Source organism: Hipposideros armiger, unplaced genomic scaffold, assembly GCF_001890085.2.
Source record: "Hipposideros armiger isolate ML-2016 unplaced genomic scaffold, ASM189008v1 scaffold_1517, whole genome shotgun sequence".
NCBI lineage: Eukaryota > Metazoa > Chordata > Mammalia > Chiroptera > Hipposideridae > Hipposideros > Hipposideros armiger.
In genome coordinates this window covers 92,810-106,627 of record NW_017732867.1, presented here as the reverse complement: position 1 = coordinate 106,627, position 13,818 = coordinate 92,810, and the positions used below count along the sequence as shown (strand labels likewise).

The 13,818-nt window shown below is 56.1% G+C and overlaps 1 protein-coding gene across 2 annotated transcripts in view; it reads right to left on the bottom strand.

Annotated features, from left to right (window-relative positions):
* Positions 1-6: 6 nt before the first annotated feature.
* Positions 7-13,818, bottom strand: part of LOC109377709 (aggrecan core protein-like) — a 53,206-nt gene continuing 39,394 nt past the window's right edge. Inside the window, exons 1-8 of one of the 2 annotated variants that reach the window (XM_019634147.1) lie at positions 11,566-13,807; positions 10,646-10,759; positions 6,049-6,162; positions 2,806-2,964; positions 2,328-2,410; positions 1,345-1,489; positions 624-806; positions 7-223 (exon numbers count right to left, since the gene is read on the bottom strand). In XM_019634147.1, coding sequence (XP_019489692.1) covers positions 156-223; positions 624-806; positions 1,345-1,489; positions 2,328-2,410; positions 2,806-2,964; positions 6,049-6,162; positions 10,646-10,759; positions 11,566-13,549 — 2,850 coding nt within the window. In that variant the 5' untranslated portion in view covers positions 13,550-13,807 and the 3' untranslated portion in view covers positions 7-155. Of the gene's footprint in view, positions 224-623; positions 807-1,344; positions 1,490-2,327; positions 2,411-2,805; positions 2,965-6,048; positions 6,163-10,645; positions 10,760-11,565; positions 13,808-13,818 lie in introns of those variants that run through there. The other variant, XM_019634148.1, reaches the window with a different exon arrangement.

Sequence of the window (13,818 nt, the reverse complement as noted above, 5' to 3'; positions counted from 1 at the left end):
GTGGGTGCATACACAATGTGGGATTTAATTCTTTCCTTCTTTAATGGAATTCCTTATATGACAGAAAGCGACAAGAAGAGGACACCATCCGTGTGGGAAGTCAGCCCTGCAAGGCTCCTGGGCTCAGCATCCTGGGCGCGTCCGGGGAGCTCCCCTCAGTGGGCCGTGCTGGGGCGGTTTTTCCGAGAGCTCCGCTTCTGTAGTCTGCGCTTGTAGGTGGTGGCTGGGTGACAGGGAGAGGGAACAATCTTGGTGAAGCGGGGGAAGACAGCGGGGCCAGCCTAGTGTCTCCCTGTCCTGCCCTGTCTGCACCCTGGCTCCCTTCCTAGTGGCTTTTTCCGCTTCCTGGTTTTGATTTTTCTCGAAACCAACTTGAGCTAAGGGGCTTCGGGCTGGTGTTGAAAAGGCAAGTGGGCCCCCTGCTTTCTCTTTTATCCTCTCAGGGCAAGTGGGCCCTCCCTGGAGGCCAGGGGCAGTGACTGGTGACCTTGCCCATGGATGGTACTGATGGTGGGGTCAGGGTCCCCCGGAGAAGGCCAGCACTGTGGGCGCTCTGGGGACAGGGAGGAGGTCACATTGGTGGGTGGTGACGCTGCGCCACTGAGGGGTGGGACGATGCTCACGGTCTGTGCAGGTGATCCGAGGCTCCTCCCAGTGCCCGCTGGGCTGGCACCGGATGGTGGGCACGTGGCGCTGGACAAAGCCATCAGTGCACTGGTACCGCACCAGTGAGCTGATCTCATACCGATCCTTCTTGTGCCCGAAGGTCCTGGCGTGCTCCACCACAGGGGGGTCTCCGCAGGCCACTGAGGGGCAAACAGCCTTCAGAGAGGGCTCTTGGGAGGGGGGGTGTCTCTCTCGTGATGACCCATGCCTGTGGTGAGCCGGTGTGGCCCCTCTGGCTGTGGTGACCCCGCCGGGAGCCCAGGCTGCTGGCCGAGGGGCGTTTTCACGCTGCACTCGGAATCTAGAAACCACTGGTTCTAACACCTGGGTTCCTCCGTGATTTAGAGCAGCAGGAAAGGAATCAAAGGAGGGTCTTAAGGGATTGAGAAGACTGAAGGAAGGGAGGAAGGTAGAGAAACAGGGTGAGAGCCAGGCAGACCGTTATTTATGAAAACGTCCCGGTGCAGGGGGGTGGGGGTGGGGAAAGTGGGACCTAAGCGGTCCCTAGGAGTGTACTTGCCCTGGCCACTGGCGCTGGGAGGCTGGTTCTGGGAGAGGCAACCCCAGGTCAGCTCCAGTCTGCTTGGTGGCCGTGAAGTGACATCAGCAGCCATTCGCACAACGGGAGCCTAAAGTCTTGATCCCTCCTACCTGGACCCCCTCCCAGGCCCAGCTTACCTGTGCCCTTTTTACACGTGAAGGGCAGGTGGTAATTGCAGGGAACGTCATTCCACTCCCCTTTCTCGTGCCAGATCATCACCACGCAGTCCTCTCCGGTGGCAAAGAAGTTGTCGGGCTGGTTGGGGCGCCAGTTCTCAAATTGCTGTGGGTGGGAGTGGGGAGAAGGCAGGAGCCTCGTGGCTTGGCGTGACCCTCACTTTCTTCCTTGTCAAGCCCCTTCCCTGGCTCCTTTCTCTTCTGGCAGCAGTGCAAAGGCTGCTGGGAATCTGGTCAGCATTGCCCTGGGCGCCACGGAACCCATGGGCCCTCCAAAGAATTGCTCACACCACCTAGCTGTGGTCCTCAGAAGCTCAGAACCCCCCAAGGTATCTCGGTCCCTGGTGAGCTGATGTCACTCCCCGCTCCCATACAAGCCAGCAGGGGCTGGGCACACAGGCTGCCTTGCTTTGGTGGCAGTGACATGGCTCCCAAGTCCACTCTGCCTCCCCAGGCTTCTCCCTCTAGCCTGGCTCCAGGACAAACGGAGAGGCCCCTTTCCTCTAGTGTGACTGCTCCCCTCCCCAATGACCCTGTTCACAGTCACCCCTGCCAGGGAGCCTTCCCTGAGGTCCTTCACTGACAGCATTACTATGTGTATTGTTCACTTGGCATCAATGTTACTTTCTGTGTCCTTGAGTAGACCAAGTCTTCCGTGGGCAAGGAACCCCTCTAAAGCTTCCATATGTCCCTCGGGTGGTTTGCCTTCATTCATTCATTGCCTTCCTCATTCCCATTCTTCGTTCATGCCATCATCCAGCCCTGGGCTGGTGTCTAAAGGCAGAGGCGAACAAGACACCATCCCTGCCCTCAGGGCACCCGGTTCAGCAGCTGCTCAGAGAGTATCTGCATGTGGATTGAATGCGTCTCTCTCTCTGGGTGTGTGTGTGTGTGTTTATCCCCCTCCTCTGCCAACTCTGCCTGGGGGGCCCCAGCAAACTCACCAAGGAGTGTCCATCTGACCAACGGAAGTCCCCTTCGATGGTCCTGTCATTCAGGCCTATCCACTGGTAGTCTTGAGCATTGCCTGGAGAAAGGACACAGGTGTTGGGCACAGGTGCCGGACATCCCGGAGGTGTCTGAGAAACCTGAGCTTGTAGAGGCAGAGGGGATGAAGGGTGGCAGGAGGTAGGTGGGCTCCAAGGAGCATGACACCTGTTTCCGGACGTCCTGACAAGGGTTTTAGCACAAGCATGTGTGGAGTGCACTTCAGACCACCTCCCCAAGCTGGCACGGACTGACGGACAGACAGTGGGCTGTCCTGGGTGCAGCAAGAGCCACCGGCCCCAGAAGCCTTTCTCCTCTTGTCTCCGGGAACTCAGGCTGTGGAAACCCTCCTTGTCCCCCACCCCCGCAGCCTCCCTGGGCCCAAGTCTGCTGGCTTCTAGCAAGTTCAGGCCCTGGAGACCCTGCCACACTCACTGTTGACGAACTCCTGCTCCTCGGGGGTGACAATGCTGCTCAGATGTGACTGCTGCTCCCGACACCGGCTCTCGGCATCCACCCAGCTCTCGCGGTCGGGGAAGTGGCGGTAACAGTGGCCCTGGAACTTGGTCCAGCCTTCCTCACACAGCTCTTGGTCTGCAACACAGGTCAGGGGCTTGAAGGGAGGGGCCGAGGCCGACTGGGGGTGGCGGTCGCTGCCAGCCTCATGGCACAGATTCCTGCATCACACCTTGCCTTCAATGTCACCCCCTCAAAGGAGGGGAGAGGCCCAGCTGGATCGAGGCTCAAGCTGGAAGCCAGGAAGGCCTGGCCCTGGGCCCCCTGCAACTTCCGGGTCTGTTTCCACCCTCTGGGAAATGCCAGGGACCCTTTCGTTCCCTGAGGTCCCCGCTCCTCCCCAAAAGCGTTTCTCCTGCTGATGCCTGCTCTGCAGAGCTGGCAGAGTTCCGCAAGTCAGGTGAAAAAAGGCGGGGAGGTGGGAGGGGTTGAGGTTTAAGGCAGAATGTGGTTCAGAGGCTCAGAGGCTCCGAGGAGAGAGGGAGCTGTGGGCAAGTGTGAAGGCAGCCGCACGCAGTGCTGAGGGCATGGAGCAGAACCTGGGGCGGGGACAGAGGCGCAGACAGGGCTACTTTAGGTCCAGAGAACACAGAGCTCGGAGTCCGTCCATCAGAGCAGCCTCTAGCTAAGAACACCGAGCCTGCCTCGTGGGGGGCAAGGCAGCCAACCATGGGGTCGATGACCCAAGGGCCCCTGACTTTTTCTTTTATTTCTTGGTGGCAGATGAGGACAGCGGAAGAACCGTTCTCCTCACAATCCTATATTGGGGATGGGTTCTGAGTGCAGGAGAAGCGGCTGGCTTGGACAGAGGCAGGGGCATGCTGAAGCCAGATGTTTCAGGCTTCAGGGAGCCACTAGGAGTGCGTCTCCCCAACTCTGCCCTTGGTGACATCACAGTGGTAGCTTTATATGGGCCCTGGAGGGCGTGTCCTACCGCAGAGATTGGCAGGTGCTACAAATCAGGGCTCCCCGTTCCTCTTCAAGAGCCCATGGTTAAACATTTGCCAGCACAGCATTGGACAGAGGGAATGCCAAGCCCCCCTCTCTTCCCCTGGGCCTCCCAGGTGAAGGGTGCCCCTAGGGTCCTGGGGCTCAGCGCAGGGCCATGAGCCCCTCGGATTGTACGGCACGTCCTTCCCTGACTGGGGGCCACTTAGTCAGCCTGTTTCAGGAAGAAAGGACAAGTATCTGAGGGGAAGGAGGCTTAGGCTGAGGGGGTGGAGGCTTGGCCGATTTGGAAGACACACGTTTGGGGAGAGCAGAGAGAGAGAGTGGGCGGCCAGCAGCCTGACAAGAGGCAGAACGGAGGCGAGAGGGCAAAGGAGGCTTCTGGTCCCCAGCTGCCAGTGCAAACGAGGAGACAAAGGTCGGGAAAGAAGGCAGAGCAGCGGTGTCAGAGGTGGTGCAGCACCAGGAGGCCGGAAACACCATCCCAGGGCTGACTGTGCGGTTCATTCTTGGGCCACCTCAGCGCTTGAGGGCTGAGCTGGGCAAACGAAGCTGGAGAGGGTAACTGCTCTGGGCGGGGGCGGGGGGGGGCGTGCAGGAGGCAGGCTCTGGGGACACAGCAGCCGAGTTCCAGGAAGCAGGAGGCCAGAGTCAAGGCCCGAGTCACCCCTGGAGTGGTGGGGGCTCAGGACTGGAGTGGGAGAAGGGATGCAGCCCTACTTAGCTGGGTGTCCTGTCCCGGGGCCCAGGTGGGCACCTGTAGCACCCAATCTCTGCTCCATCAAATGCAGAGCCCTGTTAATGCCCTGCCTCCGCTCCTAGCAGGGCCCCGTCTCTCCCAGTCTGCAGCCCACCAGCTGTTGTCTGTGTGGGCCTTCCAGGTCCTTCTCCCCTACGACAAATAGTTTTTGGCATCCTGGAAAGAAAATCCTTGTAACTCTCGACTTCCCTGCTAGCCAAGACCCCATGCGCCAATTTCTTGGGGTCTTAGGGCGAAGGCAGAGGTGGGAGGCTGTAGGGAAGAAGGATTCAGCACTCTTCTTCCGGAAGCCGTAAGTTCCTCCCCTCCTCTGTGACCGTGGCAGTGCCTCCAAAGAACATGCAATCCATCACTACCTCCCACACTGCTTAGGACCAAAGGGAGGCTTCCCAGGAGTTTCAGTTGCTTTCTGGAAGGTTTTGGGATGTCCAACGTGAGATTTCATTAAACATGGTTTTAAGACCCTGCACACTTCCAATTCTACATGGGCCATTGCTACCAGCAACCGTAAGCCCCATCTCCCCCTTTCTGAGTTGGGATGGCCCTGAGATCCAAGAGGATGGAAGAGACTGGAAAGCACCAATGGTGAGAGAGCGGGGGCCTCAGTGTGGCCCTGGGAGGTGCCTGGCACACAGCTCCCCTTGGCAGAGCCTTGCCCAGGTATAGAAGCAGAAGGGTTGGCAAGGCCCTTGCAACGTGGCTCTGTTCTCTCTGGCCAGCCTTTTGCCTTGCACAAGGGAGGGAGAAAGGAAGTGTGGGCCAGAGTGGCATTGACATGGCAGCTGTCATGGTGGTGATGAGGAGAAGGTGGCATGCAGCAGCTCCTGCTCATGCGTGACCTGAGCATGCTGGTGACGCGGGAGCTCTCAGGCAGACAAACCATAGCTCTTGCCAGAGAAGAAGAGGAAGGCAGCTTGGCTAGTGTGGCATGGTGGCTCCCAAGGCCTTACAGGGGCCACCGAGGTCCCATGGGCAATACAGCAGGCAGACACAATGCCCATGACCTTGAGGAGAAGATCCGTGGCTGTCATCCCGGAGCGAGAACCTATTCCTCCCACCCATAGCCTCGTTGAAGACAAATGCGCGGAATCAACTCTGTCCTCTTAGTCTGATGCATGCACCGACCTCGATGGTGGCATCAGCAGGTCTGGAAGCCCTGGAGAAGGTTAGTGTTTTAAAGGTCCCCCAGAGCCCCACATTCCAAAGTGCAGGCTTGCCCGGCCTGCGTGTCTCTCCTGTGGTCAGATCAGCCAACGCCCCAAGAGGTGGGTTTTCGTGGGGGAACAGCAAGAGAAGGCGTGGGAGTGAGTGGGGCGGACTTCGCAGTTGTGGCCCCTCAAGTGGACAGTGGGGGCCCCAGCCAAGGCCTAGAGGCTGTGGTTAGAAGGGAAGGGTGAGGGAGGACTTGGGGGTGCAGCAGTTAGTAACATTAGCTGAAGCCGAGACGGCCGTACCAATCTCACACAGGTCCCCTCGGTAGCTGGGAAGGCATAAGCATGTGAAAGAGTCGATGGCATCCACGCAGGTGGCTCCATTCTGACAAGGGCTTGAGAGGCACTCATCAATGTCTGCAAGAAACCAAGGGCCACCATTAGGACTCCCGCCGGCAACTCCAGCTTTGCAAGCACTGCAGCCTCTGCACGGGTGGCCAGCCCTGTGGCTCTCCAGAGCCCTGGGAGGGGGTGGCTGGATTTCTAAGAACTGTTGCTGCTGCTGCTGCTGCTGCTGCCGCCATCTTGGAGTGCTGAGCCAAAGATCCAACCAGGGTTTTCTTGGGTGTGTGTGATTTCTTGATTGGCAAGCTGTGCATTGGAGCCCGAATTCCCGCTGTGTGAAAAGATGGGGGTACTTCTGAAGCCAAGTGCCTAGCGTGAGAGTGAGCATGGAGTTTGTCCAAGATAAGATGCCTTCTCTTGAGACTATTTCAAGAAACCATGGGCTCTGAACTAGCTCTGAACATGGTGGAAGTCAAGTTTTGAAGTTGGTGAGGCATTCGGTAAGTGGCTGCCCACCAGCACCGGCCTGGGTCACAGGTATGTCCCTATCAACCTCTTCTTCCCTTCTGTTATTCTGGTCCAAGATGTCCTTTCTGATCCAACTTCTTTGCAGGACTTCTGAGTTTGTAAGTCATTGGCCTTTGCATCGAATTTTCTTCCATTAGCCAAGGTGAGAACTGAATCTCCTAATCTGGTCTTTCTGCATCTTTCTGAGAATCCCGATACCTAGAGGGGCTCGTCCACTCTCTTCCCATTTATACTCCAAAGGCTTCTGCTCTTTTTTTTTTCTGGGTTACTTCTCCTGGGAACATGATGAAAGGTATTGTGAAGCTCCTTGTCCCAGGAGATTATCAAAGGAGTGGGATCCACTGGCTCACGGGGCATCGCGATACGTGGCTTAGCCTCTGTATGTGCAGCTGTGTTCATACAACCTTCAGGACCCGACATGTCTAGGGGTCGTCTCCACATAAGCAGCGTCCTAAATATGTTCCAGGACTTAGTTCTTTTTTTTTTTTAAAGATTTTTTATTGGGGGTATTGGGGGAGGGGAACAGACAAGTTGCTGTCCTTTTGTTCTTCAGTCTAGTGTGGAGCACATTGCTTCACTGGCCCATGTTGGTATTATCATTGCACTCTTCTTGGGTGAGGCAGATCGGTCGCTGGCCTCTGGACGGCCGCTCACGGTGGCTCTTGGCAGCGCACACCGGCTGCCAGCCACTCATGGTAGCTTACGGCAGCCCCACTGCAGCAGGGGCTGCAGCCTATGCCGTTGCCGGCGACTCCCGGCAGCCCAGCTCCAGGTCGAGCTGTTGTTCACCATCTTAGCTGCAGAGGGCGCAGCGTCACTGGCCCTCATGTGGGATCCGAACCGGGGCTCTGCTGCTCAGAGCTGGCGTCCCAAGCCAGCTCTTAACCAACACGCCACTTGGCCGGCCCCAGGACTTAGTTCTTGCCTCTCACAGGAGAGGACTGGACATTAAAGTCAATCCTCTGATTAGAAAAAAAAGCACTTTCTTCTGGGCCCTTTTCGCTAGTGCATCGTAGATGCTTCTAGACCAGAGTTGGTTTTGTGCAGTGAGTAGCCTGAGACTCTCAAGTCCTCAGGCATCTCTCTCTCGACTTCATCTCTTGACTACAGCATGGACGAGAAACCAACAGTTCCAAGTTTAGAACTGTTCCAAGCAAAACCAAAATGCATGAGGAACTGACTGAAATCCAGCATGCACTTGGATTCCCAGCATGCACCAGGATTCCCAGCAGCAGCAGTAGCAGCAATAGGTCAGGCTGGTCGGGCCGGGCAGAAGCTGGGGGCGGCTCTCCTGTTTCAGGAAAGCGATTGTTCTCTTTTGTCCATTAGCATCATTATGGGAGACGGGAAGCACTGGGCAAGGGGATATTAGGCAAATATAGGCGCTAAAGCAGTTGTATAGAGCGGGGAACAGGAGTGGCCTGTGGGGAGAAGAGCCAGGCGTCAACCCTGGGGCCTCTGGCCAGCCCATGGGGGAGAGCATGGGAAAGGCAGAGGCCCCAGGAGACGTCAGGCCAGATGGCTTCAGGTGTCCCAGGGGGCTTATCACCCTCCCCCAGGCGGCCTGAGGTCCAGGGAGCAATGTTGTTTTCCTTCTGTGTTTGTCCGGGGCACAAAATCTGAGAAGGTGGCGGGGACTGAAACGGAAGGAACCAGTTCCTGGGCTCAGACGCTGTTTTGTGCAGGGCCCTGGATTTACCGATGAGGACGGGGAAGGGTCACAATTCTGCAGACCGGAGACCCTGTGGGTGCCGGGTGGGGGCAAGTTAGAGAGGTCGAGAGTCAGCATCTACAGCAGGAGGAAGAGGGCTGAGTGACCGGTGTGGGGCTTTCTTATTGGCCACATGGGCCTCAGCTCTGCTTCCTCTGGCTGGAAGAGCCACTCTGGCCCTGCAGCACCACCTCTTTCTGTGAAGGGCAAGTAGGATATTGCTTGTCTTCTGAAACAATGAGAGGCATTAGGCTGGGGGCCCTGATGTGAGCGCCGAGCGGGGAACCCCAGACAAGGTGGAGAACGGGAAGGGCTTTGGGCATTGGGAAGGCTGCGGGAAGGAAGAACAGAGAGAACCAACATATCTCAAGAAGTTCCTCTGAGCCCGATACTACTTCTCACACACACATTATCCCCCCCAACAGCTCTATGGCGCGAACGACATTGTGCCGTTTTCACAGGTGAGGGAACAAGTGAAGGAACCAAGATATTCCCAGAGCTGTCTGGGAAGAAACTGTGGGAAAGAAAGCCTTTAAAAAAATTTGTGATTAGAGAAAGGCTGTCCTTACAGTAGATTAGTTAAGGTCCATTGTCACCTACTTCTACTTTCAGGGGTTCAGGGATATGAGTCTCGATGTGACTTCTGATACCAGTGTCACATGTTTGCTTCCAGTATCGAGTTGGGTAAGGAGCTGGTAAGAAGGGAGAGGTGTCAGAAGATACTAAAAGAAGGCAAATGGGGGTTTCCTGTCCTGGTGGCCGCCCTTGTCCCTGAGGTCCTATTGGGCTCTGAGTCTCGCTGACCCAGGCTGAGCTGGTGGACTGAGCTGAGTTCCGCAGTACTTCATCCCAGGCGGTGGGCCCTCCACCTGTGCACAGGGATGGAGAGACGAATTGCGGGTCGACCTGGCACAATGTCCTCCAGGGGGCGCTGCACAGAGACAGACAGAGCCATTCCCAACGCAGACTGAGGACTCGGGGCCCTGCTTGCTGGAAAGCACACTCAGGGCCTCCCCAAGTCTTCTTAGGGTGTTCTTCTCCCAGGACAGAGGCAGCATCCGCCCTGCCATAGGGGGTCGATGATGGAGGGGTACAGTCCCTGAGGTCACTAAGGCCCAGTGGAAATGCTGTCCCCTTGGCAGCAAGGCCAGGACCTTCCTAGCAGAGTCCACCTTCTCTGGCCATGGAAGCCTACAATATCCTCCGTCATGGCCCCTACAGGTGAGCAGAGGCTGACCCCAGTGGGGGGAAGGGTGACTAGATGGCCACCCTGGTGCCTGTGTATCTGTGTATACATATACGCCTCCTGTATAAGTGCCAAGTATACAGCATATTTATATTACGTGAGTATATACTCTCACGAGATGTTAATTTGCATATATGTTAATATGCATATAAACACAGGCGTCTTCTTTGTCTGTGACGTAAAGGCTGTTGGAGGATAGCTGCCTGGTACCATTTACCTGGTAGTGGCTGTTTCCCCCAGGACTCATGGCTCTGATTTTGCCTGTGTCTTAGGAATGAGAGTCTTACCTTTTAGGAAAGACCCTGGCCTCTGATTCCTGACTTTGGACAGAGGCTGGGGTGAGGGCGTCGGTCAGTGCAGAGCTAACCCAAGAATCTGAGCTTGGAGGTAACAAGGCGTTTCTTGCCCCAACGATGGGGATGATGAGGGGATGGAACGGCCACAGGCCTCAAAGTGTTCAAGGAATGACAGGTAGATTCTAACCCATCTTGTTTTGGGAGCTACCTCCAATTAGAGGATTCCCCAGGCTCCTCACCTGTCCCACAGGCTGTTGACGCATGGCTAGGACACACCAAGGCCCCAGGGTGATGGACACCTAGTGGCAGGGTGCCGCTTGGTCACAGCTGACCTGTAGCCATGACTCCTGAAGCTGGGGGTGACAAGCACTGTCTGTGTCATTTCCTTCAGGTCAAGAGGGGCACCCCAACGCCACCCCAACCCAAGCATGAAGAGGACTGAGGAACTGTCCTGGAGAGGTTCGTTCTGCACGGTGCATGACCACATCTCGGCGTGTCCCTCCCAGCAACTGTGTGCATGACCGGTTATACCCGATACACACCCTCATTCAACATTGCTTTCAAGTCTCAAGTTTTATCTTCAAAATTCAAGCACATTTTACATTCTACTCCTCAAGCAATCACTGGCTTGACAAAACACTCACTACGCCTCAGTTGAATCACTTAGCTTGACTTTTTTCCCTTACACTGTCATATAGAAGAAATGCCCTAGAAAGACGTGCCATGTTTGTCCCGTGGCTTCTACCCGCACACCCCACCCCATGAGGGTCTTACCTATGTCGCAGTGCTCGCCAGTGTAGCCAGGGGGGCACAGGCATATGACATGTCCCTCCGTCTCCTGGCAGGTCCCAGCGCCACAGGGCTTCTCGGCACAGGACCTGGCGGGGGCTGCAACCCCCAGGGAGAGGCTGAGCATCAAGAATCTAGCCTCCTGGGTTGCAGCATAGCCCCTGAGCTCGTGAGGCTGACTTTGGGTGGGTTATGTTTATGGCGACCCTGGCCCTCCGGCACACCGAGCCCCAGCGTGTGGGGGTGGGGCTCTCTGACTGCGAAAGCTCTCTCAGCAGACAGGGAGGTTCAAGGGATGCCAAAGCAAAAAGCAATGGAAAAGGGTCAGCCCCTGGTGCCGGGATGGGGCTGAGGTGAGACAATTACTACAGCACAGAGGAGTCACTTGTACGGGGTGGGGGTGGGGACGCAGGGCCTAGAGTCAGGACTCGGCCACAATGACACTTCATCATTTTTTAAACTGTGCACAAAGTAAACCTTCGGGCATCTCATGTCTCATGCTCCATGGGAAGGGGACAGGAGCAGAATGTTTGCACTACGTACATAGTCATCCTTTCCTCTCCCTGTGCCAAGTACAAATAGTCAAGTTCACATATAGACGTTCTTTGTCCCTGTGATGTAACTTCAGTGTGATGGTTAACAACAGTCACCAATCTTTATGAGCGTGTACTATGTGCAACGTATGATGCTGAGTGCTTTTTGATATATATTTATATGCTGTTTAATCTTCCCTGGTACTAGTCCCATTTTACAGATGAGGATCAGAGAGGTTAAGAAACTTGCCTGAGGCTGCACAGCTGATCTGTGGGGGAGCTGCGCTCGGAACCATGAATCTATGCTGCCTCATACTATGCTACCGTCGGAAATACCCAAACACATGTAAAGGAAAAAAATCCCAACAATACCTGCAGTGGTTGCCTCCGATTCTTCTGTTCCTTCCGGAGACGTTGGGATGGAAGCGTCTGCTGGGGAGGTGGCTGTTTCGGCTGTTTGGGTCTCTTCTCCTGAGTGCAAGGGGCTTGAGGACTCGATTTCTAGATGCGCCTCTGCAGGGCGCTGGGTCTGCTGGGTCCATTCATACTCTGGGATGCTGGTGCCGATGACAACATCCAGCCCCGAAGTGTGACCAGACAGGTCTCCGCTGATTTCAGTCCTGTCTCCAGAAGCCATGGGAGTGGCCGAGGGCCAGCCTGATGTCTCTGTGCCCACATCATAGGTGGTGGTTGAGTCCCCACTCACTTCTGGTGGGGTTGAGCCCTCCCTGGGTCCTTCCTGATAGACCAAGGTGCTGCCACTCACTCCCAGGCCTGAGCCTCTCTCCTTATCAGCTTCGGGGAAGGCAGAGGTGGTTTCACTCAGATCGGGGGACCCGGAAGCTCCTCCGCTGGCCTCAGGGGCAGCAGATGCCCCTACCCCAGGCTCAGGGTAGGCAGACGTCTCACTGCTGGATTCTGGGATTGATGACGCTTCTACCCCAGACCCGGGGAACCTTGGTGTAGCTCCACTGATATCCCCAGACGCAGAGGTGTCTCCACTGGACCCAAAAAGCTGGGGTGTGTGTGTCAAAGGGGGTCTCTGGCCGAGTTCCTGTGAAACCGTTGGTTCAGTAACACCCTCTATGAACTCAGAAGTGATTAAAGTAACTTCGGGAAGTCCTGAGGCCTCCCCGCTGCTGCTCGTGGTTGCAGAGGATTCCCTACTGACATCGACGACTCCAGAAAAGTCCCCACTAAAATATGGAGTGCTTGCTGGCTCTCCGCTGGGCTCGACCAGCCCTGACTGCAGCCCACTGAGGTCCAAAAATCCAGAATGGTCTCCAGACGTGTCCGGTGTTCCAGAATGGGCACCGCTGAATTCCAAAATGCCCGAAGGCCCTTCTCCTGCTTCTTGGGCTGTTGGAGCCTGGGTTACAGATTCCACCAAAGTTCTGTCTACAAGAGAAACAGTGGGGACGCCCGATGGAAGTCCACTGCCATCGTATGCTCCTGAGGGCGGGCTGCTCCCGAGCTCAGCTCCAGAGGAGTCCCCACTGACTTCGGCTATTCCACTTGGTAGGCCACTGAATTCTGGAAGCTGTGATGTAAACCCACTGGAGTCAACTGCCCCAGAAGACTGTCTACTGACATCCACTGCCCCAGATGTGCCCGAGAGATCTGTCTCCCCAGAAGGAAGGCCGCTGAGTTCCACAGACCCTAAACCTTCTTCTTCTTTAAAGGTCGTTGGAGTCACTTCAACCAAACTGGTGTCCACAAACGTAATGCCCGAAGCTTCACCACTGCCACTCATGGCACTGGACACCAGGTCAGGGGCTCCGGATGTTGTTCCACTGAACCCCGGCAACCCGGATGCCTGCCCGCTGAGGTCAGGAACTCCCGACACTTCTCCACTCAGGTCCGTTATGCCAAATGGCTGACCACTGCCAAAAAGAACTCCGGAAGCTTCTCCGCTGACATCTGGTTGTCTGGAGGGCAGTCCACTAAGCTCGGTCACTCCAGATGTTTCCTCGGGAAACCCTGATGGCTGCCCGCTGACCTCAAAAAGCCCAGATGTTCCCCCACTGATGTCAGGAAACCCTGATGGCTGCCCACTGACATCAAAGAGTCCAGATGTTGTCCCACTGATTTCAGGAGACCCAGATGGCTGGCCACTGAGTTCAGCTCCTGAAGGGAGTCCGCTAGCTCCCCCACTAATGTCCAGCTCACTGAAGGGCAGCCCAGATATTTCTCCAGCGCCGCTGATGCCAATGGTCCCTCTCCCTTCCAGTTCACCCGCCGTGGTGGCTGTGACCACTTCCACCAATGTAGTATCCACTAGGGAGACAGTTGGGAACCCAGATGGCAGTCCACTAAAGTCAGGCAGGCCAGAGGATGGGCCACTTCCAAGGTCCATTCCAGAATACTCACCACTAAATCCAGAGGGAAGGCCACTTGCTTCTGGAGCTTGACCACTTCCTAGAGTTCTAGAAGGTTTTTTGCCGAAGTCCAAGCCTCCAGAAGCGGACCCAAGCAGGTCTTCCCTTCCAGAAGGCAACCCACTGAGGTCCTCAGCTCCAGAGGCCGAGGTCTCTAGACCCTGTCTTCCAGAAGGAAGTCCACTGAGGTCATCCACAGCTCCAGAGGTAGAGGTCTCTAGACTTTCTCTTCCAGAAGGAAGTCCAC